This window comes from Anser brachyrhynchus (assembly GCF_964034855.1).
Source record: "Anser brachyrhynchus genome assembly, chromosome: 3".
NCBI lineage: Eukaryota > Metazoa > Chordata > Aves > Anseriformes > Anatidae > Anser > Anser brachyrhynchus.
Window position 1 is genome coordinate 57,595,075 of NC_137696.1, and position 22,209 is coordinate 57,617,283.

Consider the following 22,209-nt stretch of genomic DNA (forward strand, 5'->3'; position numbering starts at 1 on the left):
ACTGCGCCATTGCTGATTGTGCCACAGGTTTGCACAAACTTGCTGGTTTGGAAGGGGGGAGAAGTTAAGCGTGTACACGCAAGCCATTCTGCACTGCTCAGCCTTTAAACCAGAAAACAGCACATTTTATTTTGAGATACAGAAATTCCATTAAAAAGGAAGAAATCCACACTTGGAAAATGATTGGGGGATAGGCACTGAGGTGCTCGCACTCCGCTGCAGTGTTTGCAGCCATGAGGTCCATGGAGCAGGGGGTGCTGCCATGAGCAGAAGGCCTACAGAGCAATTTCAGGTGGAGGAGAGCAGGCTGCATCCTAGTTGCTCTCAAAAGAAGCATTTGGTGGTCAGTCAGCACTGGAAAGAGAAATGGTGTGGCAGCTGAAGGCAGGGAGAAAGGCCAGCTGGGCGGGGAATGGAGGTGCTGCTAGAGGTGCTCTTCCTCCACCACAGGAGTGTCCTTCAAAGGACGATGGTGAGGAGAGGCTAGGAATAGTCACGGGTGCTGGCTGGTGGGTGCCTATGGGGAAGTTCCTCTTCAGAGGCACTGTTAGATGCTGAGGGATGCTCAGATGTAACCATCCAGTGGCTCTTCTCCCTGGAGCTGCTGGGCATCTCGTCTGAGGAAGGCTTGTCTTCTGCCCGCTCACCTGAACCACCAGGAACGACTCAGACGGCACACAGGGGCCACGACGCACCACAGGCCCAGCTGATGGCCCCGTACACGTGCACAGTGCTATGGGCCGGGGCGCACCAAGAGCCTGAGATCGAGCTTTGCCCTGGTAGCAGGGAGACAGAAACGTGCGCTGTAAAGTGGTCCTCAGAGGCCTGCCCGTGTGGTTTTGTGAGTTGCTTTAGGCCTGACTCTGCATATATACTGGTATATATTTACTAATATTTCACTGCAGAAAAGATCCCGTAGGCCCACTCTGGAATATATCTGTACCTGCTGCTCTTCCCAGCGCAGAGGCGTGACAAGAGCACCAGATGTAAGACGGGCTGGGCGGCTCTGGGCTCGGAGGCTGCGTGGAGGCCGGAGCGTGTTCAAAATGGCTCCTGCAGCAAGGACTTGAGCGCTCTGCTCTGCGGGGTGCAGCTCCCCTGCTTGAAGCTTGGGGGTAGCCATGACTTCGGGCGGGCTTCACTTCCACCCCCCTGAACCAACTGGCCGCACAACCAGATTTCAATCCCTTCTTATTTTTCCTGAGCTCCCTTAAAACACCAATTTCCTGGAGATGAGGGGGGAAAAAAAGATAAACGATTGAAACTGTTGGGCAGATAAGCGGCTTTAGGACAATGTGATCCTGCTGTGACACACACCTACAGGGAATCTGAGGAGGAGTGGGACTAAGCAGCACGGGAAGGGGTGTTGGTTCTGCCTGCACCATCCACGACAGCAGTTTTGTTCTGCTGAAGGCTCTGGTAGGTTCTCGTACTGGCTAAAGGGAGTTGCTGCAGTGGCTTTGTCACTCAGTGACTTGGTATGGTTTGATTGCTTTAGGGGGAAAAAAATGGCCATGTGCAGAGATCAGACAATTTGTAGAATGGATTTTTTTTAAGAGAATTATTTTTTATTTTTATTTTTTCCCTGAATGAAGCAGTGTTTTGATGAGCGAGGATTGTTTTAAATTTTCTAAGGGAAATTGGCTGTTGAGTACCTGATATCTGATTTGAACTACGAACCCCACAGAGGATGGGCGGATTTGAAGCGCGTGGATCCATTTGGCACATAGTGGTTGGTGTGCTTTAGTGTGTGTCATTTCCCGGGGGATGCTTTTGGACCAGCATATTCCTACATACGTGTTGGTCCTGCTCCTGTGTCAGGTCAGGAGAGAGACTACTGCGTCGCTTGCTTTGCATGCCCTGTATTCTGGCATGAATTAATACCTGAGGAAAAAAAGAAGAAAAAAAGAAAAAAGAAAAAAACACGTTTTTTTGTTGTTTTTTATCTCTCCCCACCCCGAGGCGGCCTGAGGCACAGGACCCCACTCGTTTTGCATCGGCTGCAGCCAGGATGCGCCCCCGGCTTCCCGCACAAGGCCCGGCACGGCGGCGGTCGAGCCCTGGGCGCCGCCGGCCTGGGGGTCCCCGGGGGCGGGCAGGAGCCCCCCGGGGGTGCGGGGCAGCGCGGCCGGGCGGGGCGCGGCGCCCCCCGTGGGCGGCGGCTCGGTGCCGGTCCCGGTGCGGTCCCGGTGCGGGCGGGGGGCCAGAAGCGCTGAGTCAGCGCCGCGGGGCGGCCCCCGAGGGCAGGGGTCCGGGGGTCGCCCCCGCCCCGAGCGGCCCCGGCGGTGCCCGGGAGAGAGGGGCCGGACCCCGGCGGCGGGGCGGCGGCGGGCAGGGCGCTGCCCCCCCCGGCGCTCCTTATCAGCCCGGCTCGATGCTGCAAGGCGTGTCTGGGGCTCTGCTCATGTGATGGAGCAAGAGGCAGACGGGCGGGGGGACCAGGGGCGGAGGTGATTTTCCTCCCTCTCCTTTTTTTTTTTTCCCTCCCTTTTCCCTCCCTCCCCTCGCTCCCTAAAGGAGTTCGCGGACAGCCGGGCTCCTTCATTCCCGGCTGCGCCGCCGCCGCCCCCCGAGCCCCCTCCCGCCGCTCGGCCCGGCCCGGTCGCGGGGCAGCGCCATGGGCGTCGGCAGCTCCACCGAGCCGGGGGGCGACGGCGCCGCCGGGACCCCCGGCAGCCCCCCACCGCCGGCGGGGGAAGCGGCGGCGGAGACCGCCAAGGTAAGGCAGGGGGCGGCCGGGGACGGGGGGGCTGGGGTGGGGGGGAGACGGGCGGTGGCAGCTCCCCCGGTGCGGGGAAAGTTTCCTGCGGCCCCTCGGGCACCTGCCGCGGCCGGCGGGGGGGGGGGGGCTCCGGGCCGGGACTGCGCCACGGGCAGCGCCGCAGTCATAAAACGGGCGGCGGGGGCCGGGGGCGAGGGCGGGGGGCGCCGCTTTTGTGTGTGGCCGCGGGGGCTGCGGGGGGAGCGGGGCCGCGCCCAGCCGGGGGGAGAGGGCAGGGGCTGCGCCAGCAGGGCTGGCTGCGGCGGGACCGGGCGCTCCGCAGCCGCCGCGCTCCGCAGCCTCTTTTTTTTTTTTTCCTGTTGTTAATATTTCTTAATTTTTCCTTTTTTTCTCCCCCCCCCCCGCCGCCCTCCCATCTCTCCCGAGGGTGCGGTGGGAGGCGCGTCGAGGCACAGCCCAGCCCAGCCCGCCCGCGGGGGCTGCAGCACGGAGCCCTCCCCGCGCTGCCCCAACTTTGTCCCGCTGGCCTCCAGCCCGGGGGGTCCCTCCCACCCCTTCTCCCGACCCTCCCCCGGGCATCTCCGCAGCCCCCCCGGGGCTGGAGGCACGGCCGCGGGCGGTGGCGCTGTCTGCCTCGGGTGCTCCCCGGTGCCGCGGCGCACCGGGGCGGGCGGAGCGGGGGGCAGCCCCTGAAGGGGGGGCTGGGGGCTGGGGGGGGGGCCGGGTACGCGCTATTTTCAACGGAGCCGCCGAAAGAATTGAAAGAAATTCTTTTAAAACATGTCTGGGGGTTAAAAATAGATTATGAATGAACCCATTTATCCTTCTGGAATAGGCGTGTTTAGGGGATTCTGGGACTGAAAGGGAGGTTATGTCCACCGGCGTGTTTACACAGCATCGCCGTGGGGTCAGGCGTTGGTTTGTTAGGGGGGGAATAATGCGACGTTATACCCAGGCTGCTCGGAGTTTGGGTCCCCGGAGCACGGCCACTCAGAAGTTTCTGTAAGCTGGCGTGTGGGTGTTGTTAGAGCTTGAGAACTGGTTATGACTTTGTTTCTTTGACCTTGTGGTTCAGATTTAACTTTCAAGTTGAATTTCCCATAGTTCCTGGCATCCCCTAGACCTCCTTGTGCGTGTTTTGACAGATTTGAAAACCGCATTGAGAATGAACTTTAAATTAACTGAGATTTATTTTATTTTCTTTTTAACCAAATAAGCGTAAGGGATTGGTGTTGGTTAACAAAATATTTAGCAGTTACGCTGAGCGGTTCTAGAATTCAGATGCTGAAATCTAGACGGCAGTGAATTTACAGAGGGCAAGCGTTTGGTTACCGTGATTGTTTTAAAATGAAGATAATGTGACTTTCAAGAAGGGACATAATGTTCATAGCCATGTTTATCCAGTTATGGGAACCAAGACATAAAAAGAGAACACCGCCGATGCTGTTCTCGACTACAGACTATTATTGTTTTTAATGCTGTGGTTTATATCTTCCGCTCTTTAGGAAACATGCTTTCGAATAATTAAATTTTATTATTTAAGTCAAACTGGTTAAAGGTGGGGAAGTTCTTTTTGCATTTCACTGCTGTTAGAAGTTGTATTACTGCTGCTTTTCTAAAACAGCCATTTTTGTCTTCCATTACATTAGATAAAAAGAAAAGGAAGCTTTAATGAACTTTAGCCCTGCTATTTTTTTTTGTATCTCACTTAATCTGTTCTTACTCCAGTGAGAGAGCTTCATGTGGATTTGAGACGTAATTTTTCATAGTTAGCCCTTTGAATTTGAAAATCACCAGATCGTGCTATGCCCCTGGAGAAATCTATCAATGAGCTAATGTGTTTGCAGAATATGCAATAGGGCCGTTTTAAAGGATGGTCATCTTTCTTATGGTTTTCAAATTAAAATGCTCATCACTACCCTCTCTTTTAGAAGAAAAACTCTGAAAACTGGCTTCAGTGTAGTCTAATGTGAGTGAGCCTTGGCAAGTCAATTACAGACGAATTGTCTAGGCAACTGTTCTAATGTGTGATGTAAAATCTCAGCAGTTGTACTTCTTAGTCACTTAAAATTCCTCAAAATATTTAATCAAGTTTCTTTTGTAACAATTGTATTTTGTACAAGATGAAAACCTGTTTGCTTTTTCTTCCAGAAAGACCAAATTTACAGTCTTCAAGTCATGTCGTTATCCCCCTGTGACTCTCTGGCCAGATACCAGTTCCTGAGGTGTCCTAGTTACTGGAAGGGGGGGTCCAGAAACTGTGTTTCTCACTACTGCAGCCCGGGAGACGTCAGATGCCCTGTTAAGCACTTGGGCTGCAGTGCTAGAGATGCTTGGGAGCCTTGGGCATGTTGTCTTGGAAGCACTGCAGCTTAAACATAGGCTCTAGGAATTAGGACCTCAGGTGTTCACCCCATCCTTTCACAGGTTGTTGCTGATTTATACATGCAGCAGCTCCAGAGTTTCCAGCCCAGCATGTTATTGGGACTTGAAATTGGTGGTGTGGTTTCTTGTTTTTTGCTTGCTGTAACAGATCCTTATCGTGCGTAGCCACCCTGCTGTGGGAAGCCCCCTCTGCAGGGAACGGGACATAGGTGGAGGTATTAACCCCTCCGCGTGTCTGAACCAAATCCATCCGACCTGTGAATCAACATCTAACGTCCTGCTGAAATCTGTGGGCAGGGTGTGGTCCCACAGAGGCCTGATCTGATCTAGATATTTCCTGACTGTTTCGGCAGCAATACTTCTTCCCATCCTTTTCTTCCTCCCCCGTCCCTCTTTCCTGCCTTGCTCCATATGATACAGCCCCACCTCGCGCTGTGCCTGGTGCTCACCTTATGTTTCCATAAGCCAAGCAAACTCACTAATTCTTCAGGCCAGTCTCTATGCTGGGCCAGTTCCCTGATGGATTCATTTGCCTCGTACAATGCCCAGGTGATACCTAGAGTCAGGCCAAGGCAAGCACCTGTGGCAGGCAGCCAGGTGTGCGGGGCAGGAGGGGAAATGGAAACATTTCCACACCAGTGGCAGTGAGATGGTAGACCATGGCTGAGGTCTCCCTGCCACTCTATCCTGAGTAACACTGAGGACTGAAGCTTGGTCTGAGAAGGAGTTAACAGATTTCAATAATAATAGTGCTAAAAGTAGGAGCAGGATCTCTTTGGAGAGAGCAGACAAACCTCAGCTGTCCCAGGCTAGCAAAAGCTTTGAAATGTCTGCTGGTATGGGTCCTGTGCTTCTGCCTCCTCTCCAGTATGGGTGCCTGCAGCTTGTCCGGGCTGCTTCTGGCACTCAGCAAGCTCATTCAGCGAGTTAGCCCCATAGGAAGCTGTTCAGCTGCTTTGGCAAGACTGGTCTCTGCCAATTTATTGACGTGCAGCGGGTGGAGGGAGCAGGCCAGACCTGGGTGACACCTCTGGGTGGCAGCGAATGGCTAGATTAGTGCTGTCATCTTCACCTTGTGTGCTCATCTCTGTCCATAGCGGTGATGCCCCTCTCACCCAACCTCCCATTCTGATGCTGAGATCCAAAAGAGAGACTGGGAAGAGGTGCTGGCCTGCTGCCCCTCGGAGCGGGGCCCTCTGGGGCCCTGTGGGGAGGGAACCGACTACAAGCTGCAGGGCCTGTGAGAGGAAAGCTGTGTCATGCTATGAACATCTGAGCCAGAGCAAGTGTGATCCACACCGTTTTTGTCTTACTTAGAAGTTCAGGGCAGCAGCTGTAATACAGGTACCTTTTTGTGGCCCTGCTGAGAAAGCAGAGAGCTGTGTAGGAACAGCTACCTGCCGCTATGTGGGGAAGCTTTTAAAGGTAGGACGCAGGGGAAGAAAAAAAAAAAAAAAAGCCTGGCAGAGCAACAAGCTATTCTTGCAGCAAAATAGAGGTTTGGCAAAGATAGCCTTCTGCGGGAATTTTGATGGCTTTAAAACTTTGTGTGGTGAATTCCTGGCTTGCTCCCATGCAAGGGCCCCGGCTCAAGAGCAGTGATCATTCAAACCGTGTTTTCTGGATAATTCCTATTTCTGAGTAGTAACTTGATTACGCTACCTGCCTTGTAATGAGAGCAAGTGTCTGCTAGACAGTAAATATTTGGAACTGTCTCTTCTAAAGAGGTTACCAGCTGAGATGTCAGAATGTCTTATTGTCTGAGTGCATGACAAATAACAGCTGTGACAGACTTACATCTGCTGTTTAAACAACTGTGTGCTGGTGACGGGGCTGAGTCAGCCTGCAAATACAAGCAAGTCGTACGTTAGCGATGGTAAAACTCAGCTTAATCAAGTACCAGAGGAAAGTCCCTAAACAGCATCTCTAAGAGCCCTGGTTAAAAAGCACTTGAGTTTGAAGTCTTTTGTCTGAATGGTGTGGGTGAGGCTGCAGGGTGCTCCCGGTACAGCGGGGGCTGATTCCTTCCGAGTCCTCTTCAGACCTGGAAGGAAGACAGTCATGTCGTCTTGTGGTGATGTTTGGAGTTCGGCCCACGCCTGTGGAGTGGCTTGGGAGAAAGCATAAAGGCGCTTAATTGAAAAAATGCACAATGGAAATTGATGCCATGGATCCACTGAAAGTGTGAAATAGCCCTCTAATCATCTAGGAGATAAGAGGGAGGTGGTAGAGGGAGTGTCCGGGCACTTTGAAGGCCAGGGAAGGCAATTAGCTTGTGTTTGATGTGACAGAGAAGCTAAAGAGATGCAATGAGGAGCAATGCGGCCTTTGAAAGTCACTCTGGTTGGAAATGCGAGCCATGTGTTTAGTTACTGAAACAAGAGTAACCTGCTTTGTGCTCTGTCCTTCTGACCGCGTTGTAGTGGTGTCCTAGGATTGCTATGCAGAGAGAGCTGAGAGATGAGACCGAGGAAGGAGCTCATGTTGGTTCCAGCTTAGGGTACGGACCTGAATGGCAGTCTGGGAGGAGCACTTCGCAACTTGCAAAAAGATCATGGTGACGGTTTGGGAGTAAAAACCAGGCTTTGTTTTAGCCAAGTGGATTTCAAGGTTAGTCATCCATAAGGAGATAGAGTTAGGAGAGAAGAGGCTTGATCCAAGGGAATAAAAGGTAAGGAGAAGGCTCTTGACTTTGTCTGCAGGAGACATTACCCAGAAAAAAGATACTGAAACTAAGTATGTTCTTATGTGCCTTGACAGAAGGCCTTATTCTGTATCTCCACCTAGAATTTGTAACGTCCCATGAACCTCTAGTCCTTAGCTAATGCAAACCAAGACGAACTGCTGCGAACAAAGAACTAGAATGACCTAAATTTTTTTTTTAATGTTGCTGTTTGAAGATCTTTTTAATGAGGCAGTGTGTGTAAGGAGCTGACCAACAGTGCTCTAAGCTTCCCAAAGTTTTGAAATCCAACTTCAGAAAAAATACTAGAGACGTTTGTGTTAGTTTGCTCAGTTGTTCAGACAGCTGGATCTGGCTATTTTAGTAATCTCACGTAGAATCAGTGTAGTGGGATTAACAGAATGAGGCAAAATTAACCCTGGTGCATTTGGGCCCGGTATGAGGAATCCTTGGAATGATTTGGGTCTGGTACAAGGAATGTTGGGAATGACGGTGATCCCTGGTGGGGGAAGAAGCTGGGCACTGCTAGCCCCGTGGTGAATAGTGAGTGAGCGTATGAAGCGTGCTCAAACGTACAACAAGCAGTCAGGGGCCTTCTGTTAATCCACATCTCGTGTGGTTCTTTGTTATCTTTCTTTAGACGTTTATAATGGTGTATGCATTTACTGAAGTCTAACGGTTGGGCTCAACACTACCCAACAAATGGAGCAGAAGCCGCTGTAGGCATGGGCAACAAGCGGTATGCGTTTTAGTCTCATTAGCTGCGTACCAGCGCTTGGCTTCCACCTTTGCGGTGGGTATGAGGCAAGTCTTTAAAAATTGCTTGCATGATTTATGGCGGTGGCATGACAGGAGCAGAAGTGTTACATCACTGATGGTCCTTTGTTTTGAGAATGATCAAGCTGAAGGACCAGTGAACTGGATAACCAAGTCTTTTCAGTTTCTCCTGCATTTGAGACAACACGTTCATAAGTTAATTCATAACCCAAGGAGAGAGATATGAGTGAATGCCACAGAAACCTGATAAATACCGATAAATGCACCAAGCGTAATGTCTCATTACCTGTAGATAAACACAGAGCTAAATAATGAGACTCCCAATATTGTTAATTTTTGTCTTTAAGATTTTCACCCATCTCTCTAAACTTTGACTTTATTTGTCTAAGCTTTATAATTATTCTCAATGGAATTAAGAACACAGCTGAATAAATTGGACATAATTGGTCTAAACTGTGGTTCAGATCCCTTCAGAGAAATGAAGCAGTTAATGTGAGTGAAAATTGAAATTAGTTTCTTTCACAAACTAATGCAGTGGGACAGACTGCAATGACCCTCATAAAGAGCCTGAGCAAATTTTCTTTAAAAAAAAAAAGTTTTCTGTTTTAAAACTATGCTGTTGTATCCCTTCATGTTACAAATGCCCCAGCCCCTGAAGGTGCATATTTTATTCTCCTTTGTATGCATTTTAATTTGTGAAAAAATACTTTATTGGTTTTGATAATTATTTAAAGCAGAACACTTGATGTGAAAATTTAAATTTGCCTTCCTGTGGCCAAGAATCACATCCAGCTCCTGTCCTAGAGATTGGTCTAAAACAGTCACTGTTCCCTGGAAGGGCTGGGCTGTACTGCAGATCTGGTCAAATTTGAAAATACTGAGTTTTTCATATATTTACAGCTTTCTTGATTTTTTGAATCGTGTGTCCTGCTTTCTAAACTGAATTTATGGACAGAGTAAATACTGGTTATAATTCTACCAGCTGGTAGTAAAAACAGCTTCTAGTCTTACATCTAGCAATGTTCTTACATTCCCAGTGTGAAGAACAGAAGGAAAGTATCATAGCATTTACAAATCTAAAGCATAATCTGCTTTAGTCACTGATTCAGTGATTTCTGGATTTTGGTCATATATCTTTGGGTTAATACATAGTCACTGTTTTCCTGAATGCATTGTGACTGTAGAATAAATTCAGGACTGGGGAAATGCTTGCTATGGTAATAATTAATATTTCCTTGTTACACTGAGGGATCAATTTAAGGAGGAGACAAGTGGCACTGCATTGGGGTACCTAGTTCCTTTATACCACATCATCCTTACAGAGTCCATAGATTGTGTCCATTCATGTAGTTAGGGACTTACACAAATGGTAGATTTTAAGTATATGTCTATCTAAGTACATTTGTCAATATGACTCTAGCTTTAAAATGGTTTGACAGGGGGAAGTTTGAAAAGAAAGGGAAGGAAGTTTTTGAACAAGGTGAGGAGTGCTAAAATATTCAGTGCTGTTGCCTTTCTTGTGAGTTCAAAGAGTTGTTGGTGCTAATTCTGAGGGTGTCACCTCAAAATAACCATCCATGGATGGTTAGCTAAGTGCCATTAGAGCCAGTAAAGCTAAGGTTGTTCCTGTGTTTGCAGGATTAACAGTCTTCTTAAAAGAACGAATGACTAAAATTTATTATATGTATTAAAGGAAAAGTCCTTTAATAAGTTTGTAATGAAGAATCTCAAAGTACTTTTAAAAAAAAGCCTGTTTTTTTCTGTGTCTATTTGTTATTAGTCTTCGATTGGTTGTTACTATTCAATTAATCCTGTGTGCAATTGCAGAAGAGCGACTCAGATTTTACATCCCTTTGTTCAGTTCTGTGGCATTTTCATTTCTTCTGAGTTCCTGTGTTTTAGATTTATGAAAAGGATGATGTGAGAAGTGGGAGCACAATCTGAGTGTTGAGCCATTGCGTATTTCTTCTATTTAATATCTGGTCTCAGCATGTGAAAACTCTGAAGCCAGATTATTCCATCTGTGGTATTGGCAGTAGAGCAGAGTGGTGTCCTTTTTCGTGAGGTGGATTATGTGGCTGTGAAAGGCAGCTTTGAGGAGTGCAGCAACGCCAGGTGGAAACAATTTGGCTTAATTAAGGGCTTCTGAACTGGAGATCGGGAACCCTAATGCAGACTCCTTTGCCTGTGGAAGTAGGTGCAGCGCTTTCCTCAGATCTGACCTGGCACGTGAATAGGTAGTTGAAGGATAAGAGGGAAAGCCTTTTGCCTGGCACTTCGCATGTTGATTTGGAATTCCACTGCAGCAGGCTAATTGCTAATAAAAATAAATAAAGAGGTCTGCCCATTCAGAAGCCTGTTTTAGTGGCTTTTTGGAAGATACTCATCAACTGTGTCATCTTTCTGATCCCAGTTTGGTGCTTCAAGCGTTTGGATGTTGCATTACATTGGAAAATGGGATGCATCTGTGGTTCCTTCATATAATTAACAGGTCTTCAATGCCAGCATTTTGGGAATACAGCTGAGTAATAAGAAAATGATATGTAATTAAGGTCTGCTGTTCCACCAGAGGAACTTTAAACTTGCACTTCAGGAGCAGAGATTTGAGATGTGGTTAATTAGTTGAAGCAGCTCCTGTTGGAAGGGAATGTGATCAGTTGGAGAGCTAGTCAATTAAACAAATAAAGCGTAAGGAAGCTTTTTTTATGACCACAACACACTTCATACTTCTGGAAGTACATTTTTATTTTAAAAGTATCTCCCTTGTTATATGGCATGCCTATAGAAATTCTGGAAGTGATTAAAATGTATCAAATGTAGAAGCTGAGAGTTTTTTCCCTTCTATTGGCACATCTAGGAAAAAAGTTTCAAATGTTATAGTGAGGAGTCCCAAAGTATTGCAAACTTCTTTTTCCCCTGTAAGAATAAGCTCTACGTAATAACTGAGGCCCCAAAACTCTAGTTTTAATCCTAGTTTCATTAAATTTCCTCATGGGATTTGTGTGTACATGTTCGGCTTTCTGTCCCAAATAGTTAATTTTCTTTGCAATTGTACTGTTTATGATCACAAGATAAGCACGTCAGCAGAGGAGCCATACCAAAGGCCAAAATGTAGACAGGATTCCTGCACATATAGGAGCAATTGTGCCAGACACTTTGAAGAATGAATCTAGCTAATGGAAAGATATTTTTCACGTTATCCTGAAGCTTTCCTTCATGCTAGAAGGAATGCTAGAAATGTATTTTTACACAAGGTTATAGGCCATTGTCTGTAAAACTTTCTTCATCCACGCATCTCATGCAGCAGAAGAGTACAATAAATAGTCCCAGATTATATCGTGTATTTTTTTCCTCACAGAAGTACTTTGATTTATTAAAGTTAATAACCTTGAGAAGGAGTGATGCTGCACAGAAGTAATTACTTCCCCAAATGCTTGCACGTATATAAGTGAAATGAGAACAAAAGAACAATGTTCTGTGCAAAAAAGGTTGACCCGGTACTGATGTTACTTTTCTTTCTTCATCTTTCTCCTCTGCTACCATCCTTCATCCAATACTTGGCTGCCTAGGATTTAGATGCGAGTTTACCAGTACCTGTTGTTAATGAAGACAACTTGGAGCTTGATGCCCCACCACAGGAGCCCCAGCAGCCAGGAGCCGTCACAACACCTCAGGAGCTGAATGAGCAGCAGCCAGAGGTAGCTTCACCAATCCAGGAACCTCCTGGACAGCAAGCAGAGGCCCTTGTAACAGATGGTAAGTAAAAAATCTGGGTTCAACAGACTGATCTTAGAGGTCTGGGTGCTGAGCAGGATGAGAAGTTGAAATGGGACTCAGCTGGCCATCTCATTGTGAATGGAGAGTTTCTCAGGTTATCTGTTGGTTGCTTAAGTGCTTCTTCTAGGGTGTTTTATTGGGATGCATTTTCTTTATAGAAGATTTTAGACAACAAACGAGTTGGGGCTGATGCTGTCAGTGGTACAGGATGCTATCCTTTCTGCCTTTGAGGTGCTTCCTTTTCCTTAGTGGGAGCCTGCAGTGCTTCTGCTTGCTTGCTACCAATTGCTCGAGCATTCACCTGAGGGAACAGCTCAATTTTCTCTTCCTGTGTTAGGAGTTTATGCTGAATAGGCATATCCCTTCTTTCATAGGGTAGAAATCCTATTATATTCATTAATGATATTAATATTAATCACAGACTGGCTGAGGTTGGCAGGGCCCTCTGGAGGTCACCTGGTCCAACCTCCTGCTTGAGCAGGGCCATCTCGAACAGGGTGCCCAGGAACCATTTGAACTCTCAGGAGGAAGGGACAGGCTGCTAATCCCTTGGCTTGGTTTTGCTTAAAGCTCTCTTTCAAACTGCTTTTAATCAGACTTGCATTTTGACACCCCCAAATCTTTCTCACAGAGGCCCTGCCCTCACCAGCCTCTTGCTCCTGCCCCTTCCCGGCCCTGGGTGGCATTGGCTGCAGAGGCCTAGCAGCAGGCCGACCTTCTTGGCGTTGGTAGAGGGGCGCTGTAAAACTGTGGTGTGGCATGTTTTGGCTTTCACTGGTTCCCCTTTAAAGCTTTCCTCTTGAGAGGATAGGTATGAGAGAGGATACTCAACAAAGTCACAAAGGAGGAGAAAATACCTGATGTTTTGAAGTAGGTTTTGTGTTGGCATTCAGCTTCTGGATCAAGTAATAGAAAAGGTCTTTAAAAGGGCGTGGATTTCAACTTAACAAAGTAATCTTTGTTGAATAACTATGGGTTGTAGCTTTGGTTGTATTGGAATTGTGTTCTTAAGGCATATAAAGAAGAAGAGGTGAGAAGCTCCATTAGATGTAGATGACTATAGGTGACGAAATGCATGATGAATTTATGAATATGGATAGTATTAGGAATTTGTACTTGAATAGATTGCCCCAAAAGGCTTTACTTTCTTTAATCTGTCATGTTGTTGCATGATGTTGCTGTTTATTTGGGATTTATCTCACTGTTGTCAGTGGAACGAAGCCTAGATGGTAGCATAATTTATATGAAAGGGAAAACAATTCCACAGGTTTGATCTTAAAGTAACTTTTAATTTTTTATTAAAAAAAAAAAAAACAAACCTTTATGGAGGCAATACAGCATATATTTTCTGGTAGCAGTAGCTGAAAATCACACCATCCAGAAGACAAAAACTGTCTGGTAAAGCACTGAAAAGCTAGTTCTTCAAGTGAAAATGATACTTAGATATCCATCATTGTTCATATCAATCCTCTGGACCTTTCAGTGTCTGGTCCACATGTCCTTTAGGCAGGTGAATAAGGGTGGGGATGGTATCTTTTAAATGCTCCATGAGGAGAATTCTCTTCATCCAAGGAAATAAATCATTGTAGCTCTACAGTTCTTCATGTTACCCAACCAAAAGTGACCGTCAATATGCAAAGCAGCAAGTGATTTGCTATGGATAAACAAAAGGGTTTAATATGCTTTTTTGTTTATGAAGACTAAATTACCTAGGGATATTAACGAGCACATATTGAGATATCAGCTTGGTCTGGATGTCTCATGGCTGCTTCAAAACTATTTAAAAAGTTGGGAATGAAGCAGTCAGTTTTAAAAGTGATTATTTCTTACTGCAAAGCTGACGTTTCCTCTCTTAAGGAGGAAAAAAAAAAAGGTGCTTGAATTGAAAGGTATCAAGACAAATACTTCAAAGTATAATTATTTTAATTACCAGCAGTGGAAACGATGGAAAGAGAATAGTTAAACTGCATTTCTGCAGCCTGCGAACACTTCCAGAGCCTCGCATGAGGTCTGGTAGCCAGCAATTGGTGCTGGAGCAGACGAGGGGAGGGATCCAGGTCCTTATGGCGCATCACGTGCGCCCAGCCCACCCCCAAGTTGCTTTTTGCTCCCTTAGTTGTGCAGCAAACAGCTGAGGAGGGAATGGTCCACCAAGAGCAGCTGCCAAGTGAGAGAGGCTGTGGAAGCACAGCTTCAATCTGCCTTTCTCATCAGACGGACGAGGCTTCACGCGCTCTCATTGAGGCAAGAGGCTGCTCTGCTGCACGCTCCCCACGCTCAGGCTGCTCCAGACGAATAAATATCAGGAACCTCATACTGTGAGGAGGAAGTTTCTTATTATTAGTGTAATTTAAAAATGCTGGGGACCATAACAATCACGGGTAAGGCAGTGTGGCATTGCTAAAACGTAAGCACATTCCTCTTTTTTTTTCTTTTTTCCCCCCTTTCTGCTGGTTAGTGCCTGGCTTTGCGTGTGTGACATCTGGTGACTTTGTGCTGCAGCGGTTTTATGACTTGCTGGGGTGGGGCGAGCTGTGGTGTGCATGCTGGAACGCTCCTTGGGCTCTCAGAAGTATTGTTTTACTTTCGATAGATTTCCTGGCGGCATAGTTGGAGTTAAAAGGTCTGCCTTAAATATTTTATCAAAATGAGAACCATTTCACAGTGAAGGCTGCTGAAATTTTAAAACTTCTTGTCACTTCAATTGCATGCTTGAAGTGGCACTTGTAATACAAGACTTTTATAAACTAGAGGACGCTTACTTTTTTTCTGCAGTATTGGACTGTGACATAGGGTCTGAAATTGAGCAGCAACAATCAAGAGTTACAATGCTTTTTATTTCTTGATTAAGAAAAAATAGCATAATGCAGTAAAATATCTTACAGGCTAAATACAGTCAAAAGTAAGGAAATGGAGAAGTAGGCATCATTTAGGTGTTGTAAAAAATACTTGCATGAGAGAAGTTAAGCTGTTATTCTTTTTCATTAATTATAATGAAGCAAAAATCCAGAGGAGATTAACACCATGGCATGGGGGTGGGTGTGTGGATCCCAGTAGGATTCCAGCCTGGGATATCAAAATCTTGATGTTATATACGGAGGACTCTGTGCATCTTGCTTAAGAAAGTAGTGCATGAGCCACTGAAGTGTTTGAGCTAACACCATAAACTAATTGGGCTTTCTGAAAAGATAATACTATTTGCAGGAGTGAAAAGCTAAAAGGAAAAAAAAAACACCTCATGCTGCTGCTTTTGCGTAAGCTTTTGTCTTTATCTGGAAACAAAGTGGCACTACAATTTTTGTACTTAAAAAAAACCAAAAGCTTAGTTTTCCGTAAAGGTAACTAATTTGCATCAGAACTTCCCTCAGACTGATGATGTGTCTCTTGTAATTTAGTAAATCTTTTTTTATTGCCTTGTATGAATATTTGTTTGTTTACTTTTATCTTACTTGCTGGCGTTAGTGAACCAATTCCCCAAATAGTGGGGGCTTATTCATGCAAAGTACTCTAGTGTTACAATGCATACGGACAACAAAGCCTGCAGAAGTCCAGCTCCATTTGGAGCTGACCCTGGGGAGGACTGTATGTGATTTGAATCAGTTAGTAGGGGAGGAGATATCCTACTGCTGTTTACAATAGGGTTTTCATTAAACTCGATGTTTAATGAGCTTATCACATGCTGAGTCTTTTTCCTCAAGGGTTCTGTATTTTTTTATTTCCTTTTATTGTTAGTATTTAAAGGTTAAACTGTTTTTCAAAAGCAATTTCTTCGTAGGGTTGCACAGTTTGATCATCTGAGGTTTTCTTTATTTAATAATTCTTGTGGAAACTTGGATTTTCACTGTAGCACAGCTGCTTCTGTAGTACATTTTGCAAGAAGTGCATCTAGCTCATGGTATGCGTTATCATTCTTTGAAGGGACAGACTGCATTTCCTTATTGGTAAGCGGGAGTGTATTAAGCTATCATTTGTCTGATTAGCGTCGCTAAAGCTAAAACTCCTTTGTTTGTGTGTGTCTGTTATCCTTTATGCAGATGCTTTGACAAAGAAAACTTCCAAGCTGTTTCCCATTGTGCATTTTCATTAGTCATTAGGGGCTCTCAAAAATGTCACAACAACTACTAAGCCATGTTGCTTATCCCTTCCTTGCTCTTAGCAGAGCAGCTATTTTTCTCAAATACCCCAGTGCATCTGTCTTAGGTTTAGTGAATACATTCTATTTTAAAAAGCAAAACAAAGTCGCAGAACATGAGATGCGGATGGTATGGATAACCATGAAATTTCATAAATATTTGCAGCGTGCTGGTCTGGTTCACAGGCAGAACAGCTGGACTAGTTTGAGAGCAGTTTATTATTGTGAGTTCGTTTAATGAAGAATCTTTAAATACAGTAACTGTATATCCAAGCCACGGTTAATGACCTTTTTTTTAAAAAAAGAAAACAATTTTGTAGGATCTTAACTACTGTTTTTTGAACTTTAGTGCTGTTGTTCGAAACATCGAACTGAACGAAGAAATATCTTAAAATCTTGAATGAATGAAATTTATAACATCTCACGCTGGAATCTGAGAACTTAGTCTCTAGGTTGGAGCAGACAAGTACAGCTAAAGCATAAACTTCTAAAAATAAAAGGTTTATGAGGAATGTTTTAGCATCGCAGCGGAAATGATCATGCTTTCTTTTGGTTTCTTTCATATGAGGTTGTGTGTGATGTCCTTTTTTGGGGACATTGTTTTTGCTTTCTGAAGGAGTCCTAAGCCATGAAAAATTACAGCTGTTTTGCAACTTTTTCCTTCTTTCTCTTTTTTTAAAAGAGACACAAAAGTATGTGAAAACTTAAGACTTAACTCTTTGGTTGCCTCCCAAGTACCAGAGAATTGAAGACTGAATTTAAGGGGACTTGTTAATGCTTTGACAGAAGAACAGGATTAGAAAGCGCATGAATTGCAATTATGCACTGTGAAATTTGTTATGTGAAATCTTTGTAAATCCTTCTTTTTGTTTAATTTTTCAGAAAGAAACCTTTCCCCACAATTAACACCGTGAGTCAGTCCTTAGAAATAATTGAGCGAATAGAATCAGGAGGGAAGAAGTGTGCGCTATCCATTAGAGAAATATTTATACATAGAAGCAGAAACATAAATATCATGAATAGTAGGGAAAGGAAGCAAGAATCTGAAATATTGTCAAGAAGCAGCAGTTTTACATATTTTGGTACGTTAAACTGTGTAGTTAAAAGCAACAACACAATCCCCACCTTTGTTAGAAATGTACCACCTGGACATACTCCTGCTTAATTCTGTTACTGCGGGGGGGGGGGGGTGCTTTTTTGTTTGATTTACTGAAATTCATCACCTGAAATTTGAGGTCAAAGGAATTGAGGAATAATGTTCGATTCTTGCACACTGTGATGAAAACCCAAAAGCACAGCTTGCTTTTCGTTGTTGTTTAGGTATTCAATTTTGCTAATAATCCCCAATAGATAACTTGTTCCGAATAAACCTGTTTAGGGTAGGTTTTCTGTAGCTGTTGTTTCAAACCACGTATTTTAATTACTGCTTCTCCATTTGTATCAGTTCTTGTCTTCAAACATTTCTACTAATAATTAGAAGAATTGTGCCATTAAGGAAAAATGCATTTAATGAATGAAAGCTTGGTGTTAAGTGTGAAATATCAAGGACACTCGGTTCAAATTCTTCTTTAAATTACATTCTCCTGTATCACTGCCACGTGAGCTTTCGAGCAGTAGGTGTTCTGCACAAGTTGTTTTTGTGGCAAATCCAGGTACGATGGAGGCAAACGATTCTGAAATCGCCCCTCGGCTCTGTGGCTTCAGTTTTCCTTCTTGCTTAAGCAAGCCTACCAAGGATATTGTGTATGTGACTACAAGCAGGGTCTGGCCTCGAATACTTAAACATCGAATAAAAGAAAACAAAACAACAATGTGAAAAAGTCCTCTGGAGTCTCTCAGTGGCCCGTTGGGTTTGAAACACGGGGCGCAGGGTGTGTGTGACATCCATCTGATAGATTTAGAATGCAGGGAATTTATGGAAAAAATCCAGCACAGCACTGCAAATCCTTAGGGGGAGAAGTCAACCAGCTCCAGATGTTGACATGGTTGACTGCAAGCACATGAAGTGCTGCGGATTTAACTCTTGCAGTCAGAGAGCTGCTTTTCCCTCTGGCAGCTACCAGCAGAGGAACACGTTTGCACTTCTGGAGACAGGCGAGATGGTGGGAGCAGTGAAGTCACACTGCCACAGTGGCTCTCAGCCTGCTAAAACAGAAGTGCTATAAATTCATTTCATTTTGAATGTAACGAGTTAGGAAGTAGTCTGAGAATATTAATTTTCCAACATCTGATCAGTATACTTCTCATAAAAATGCAAATAAATTCTCACTATGGACTAAGCTACCTAAAGAAATTTGGGGGACGGGGGGTAGGGACCAAGCACTTCTCATTATACAAGGCCTTCAATATCATATGTTTCCTTGGGGATAAAAGAGACCACTTGTAGTGGTTAAAAACACAAATGGCACCTTGATTCGATTTTAAAATATTTGAAAGTTTGACTGGTACGTAAGCAGTTAAAGTGGAATTTCAGCTCTAGTTCTTAGCCACAGTGGATTTAAATAGCGAAGTGGATCAATGTTATGATATGACCTATGATTTTTTTTATCATTGCCTCTGGATGTAGCTTTATTGCACTGTTTTTCTTTGTGAGCCGATAGCGCATGCAGCCCTACCCCTGAAGACCTGAAGAAACTGCGTTCATAAGTGTTTTACTAGGCTTTTTTTATTAAAAGAAGTATTTTGATGAAGATCTCCCGCGTTTCTTAAAGATACTTTCAAATTCAATAACTTCATTCACAAAGAGCTAGGTGCCCTGCCAAAATACCTGTGGCAGTGACGTGCTGCAGTGCTCTGAACAATACCTTGGGTGAGTAAGTTCCAAATGGAGTTACTCATTGTTTGTTTTGCATTCAGCAGTGCCCTGAAATGTTTGAGCACCAAGAATGTCATTAATAAAAAACGTCATTAAAGAATCCAACTGCCAAAGAAAGAGCAAGTTCAGCATGTACGGTTGGCTTCTCAGGTCTTCTGTTTACTGCGTGCCCGTGGGATAGAGAAGCACCCTTTGTCACCTTGCAGAAGCATCGCTTGGGCATGCACCTCGCTGCAGCTGGTCACCAAGCAGTGGCGGCAGCCCCCTGGCAGCACGCAGGGCAGCTGTCCGGAAGGGCATCACCCCGCACAGCGCTGAGGAAGGGCGTTGGAAATGGGCTTGGTTGAAAGGGGCTGGTGCAGTGATTTCAATGGGGAAGAGCAGAAGGAAGCAGGTGAAGCAGAGGCTGGGAACAACGGCAGCATGTCACTTGGCAGCTGGCATCCAGGCTCTGTGTTACCTTGTGGGCGCAATACCCACTGCCTGTGCTATGAGGGAGCGATGCAAAAGTGACGTGTGTAGCATAGCTGCAGCTTTTCTGACTGGTATTAAAATATAAAAATTCACTTTTCTTTAGGTCTTTTTTACCTTTTGCAGTTTCTTTAATAAAGTATTGCAAGGCGGCATGTTTGCTGGACCCGCAAGGGAGATCTACTTGCTGTCAACCTACTTTAACAGTTTTTAAAAGTTTACTCCTGTTCCTCTAAACTTCCGTGTCCTCTTTATTCTTCTGATTCCATTTGCCATCTTACTATATACTCACTGGATCTGCAGCTTTTGTAGTAGTTTTTTAGCTCTTTTTGCCTGCAAAGCTTTTAACAGATACCTAGTCTTTGTCCTAGTGTGTTATTCTATTTGTAAATTAATGCATTCATAAGCAAAAATCATGACTGCTTATCATGAGTATGAAGAGATGCCTTCATAGACTAGTCTTATGCCTTATATCTTACTTCAGAAATAACTCATTCATATCCTGTATCATTCCCCTCTTACAGTAAACCAGTTTACATGTAAACCTCTGAAACTCCTCTTAAACATTAAACTTGTGTTCTAGGAATTAACAAAAACAGAAAGAAATGCAGCCTAAACTGCAACTATAAACTGTTTTTTGAAACTTTTTTTTTTTCCAAAATAGTAAATATGCCTTCCCCAGGACTGCTTGAGAGAGGAGAGGAGAGGAGAGCCCTTACAAAGATGTCTTTAGCTGCTCAGCAGTTGCCCACAGTGATCCATGACTGCCTTTTTACCTCTCCTCTCCTCCCACTGCCTTTCTGCTTCTCCTCTTTCCCGCATAGAGCCAGCATTCCTGCCTGGCTCGCAGCCCTGGTTTTTGCTCTACCTTTATCTGAGTCATGTCAGATGGAGACAGAGCGTCCCAGATGTGAGAGGAAGCGTGCTGGCATTAGTGCAGGATTGAGGAGTAACAGGAGGGAGGCTCTATAGACCTTTTTTCCATAGGAGATTGTAAGAGGTTTGGCTTATGAACAAATCTGTATTTAACATTAAATGACAAGTGCTTAATTTCATAGCTGGTTGACCCAGGGAGAAAACAAACATACAAACAAACAAAAAAAACCTTGTAACATAGACAAAGGGAAGAAATATCGCCTTCTCCACACAGGAAAAAAAGAGGAATTAATATGTTGCTGTATTGAAAACTGCAGTATGTACAAGCTTTGTTATCACAGATTTTATATATATATATAAACAAATATATATGTATATATCTACAGATGTCCCTTTATCTCTCTATATGTGTATCTGTGTATCTCTAAAGATCTAAAGTAAGCCTGTTACTAAATATTTTTAAAATGTGATATGTACCCCAGTGTTTGAAGAAATGCCTCTAACTTTATGAATTTCTACTGAGCCATGATAAGCTTCCTGTTAAATTGCATGGTTTGATGGCAATGACAATGCATTTCTTTCTGGACCTAAGAATAAGCGAACATAGATAGCAAAGTGGTTCCTTGGCTTTATCGTTACGTAGTCTTAGCATGCAACTCCATAATTTTTGATTCATAAGAGTCCAAAAACATTAGGAAAATAAATACATTTTCTTCCTTTGTTAGCTATCTTAAAATGAAAAGTGAGTTCAAATGTGTTGTTGCTGCTTCGAGCTATGCTTAGAACCTTATTTCCCTTCCCTACCCTGCCAATGACTGAAGTGTTCTTACAGTGAGTTTTTTTTGCTTGTGGACTGTACTGATGTTTGCAAGAGGTTTATTACCAAAGGAGTAATAATCCTTGCTTCTTCAAATATATATATATTTCTTCTTACCTGGCTCAGGCACAGATTACTCAATTTGAACATTTCTATCATTGTTTGAAAAGTTCAGGGAGCTAGGGTGTTATCAGAGGTCAGACTTTTAAGAGAATTAGGAGTTAACAATTAAAGTAAGTCATTTTAAACAGCTAGATAAAGAGGGAAAAAAAACGCTTTGCTTATGTCAATTGAGAAGTAACAACCAGTAGGCTGCTGATAGTGAATATAAACATAATTTGCCCTCTACGTAGCTATTAGAAGCCAATGTACTTGTAGATTTAGTTTTACTTGTTATTTAGTTGTGTTTCAGCCTTACCCTAGGGCATGTTGTGTATACTCTTACAAAGATGCAGTTCTTTCTAAAGAAGTCGTAAGCAAACAGAGGCAGGGAAGCATCTAAACTGGAAGGGACTTCTGGAGCTCAGCTGGTCCAGTCCCCGGCAAAGGAAGGCTCTCTGCAGTTAGATCCAACTTGAAGATGGTTCAAATAAAAACAAGTTCACTTTTGGGAATGCACTGATGCATGTACTTTTGAAAGCTGTCTCCTGTATGCCCTTAGGCATCAAAGTAACACATATACAACTTAAAGATGAGGGCATTTCCTTCTCCCAAGATGTTGCCACTTAACATTGGATTATTTTTTTTGGTCCAA

The 22,209-nt window shown here is 44.4% G+C and overlaps 1 protein-coding gene across 3 annotated transcripts in view; it reads left to right on the top strand.

Moving 5' to 3' along the window:
• Positions 1-2,466: 2,466 nt before the first annotated feature.
• Positions 2,467-22,209, top strand: part of AKAP12 (A-kinase anchoring protein 12) — a 30,292-nt gene continuing 10,549 nt past the window's right edge. Inside the window, exons 1-2 of one of the 3 annotated variants that reach the window (XM_080585788.1) lie at positions 2,467-2,719; positions 12,137-12,323. In XM_080585788.1, coding sequence (XP_080441914.1) covers positions 2,618-2,719; positions 12,137-12,323 — 289 coding nt within the window. In that variant the 5' untranslated portion in view covers positions 2,467-2,617. Of the gene's footprint in view, positions 2,720-12,136; positions 12,324-12,814; positions 14,752-22,209 lie in introns of those variants that run through there. The other 2 variants (XM_080585790.1, XM_080585789.1) reach the window with 2 other exon arrangements.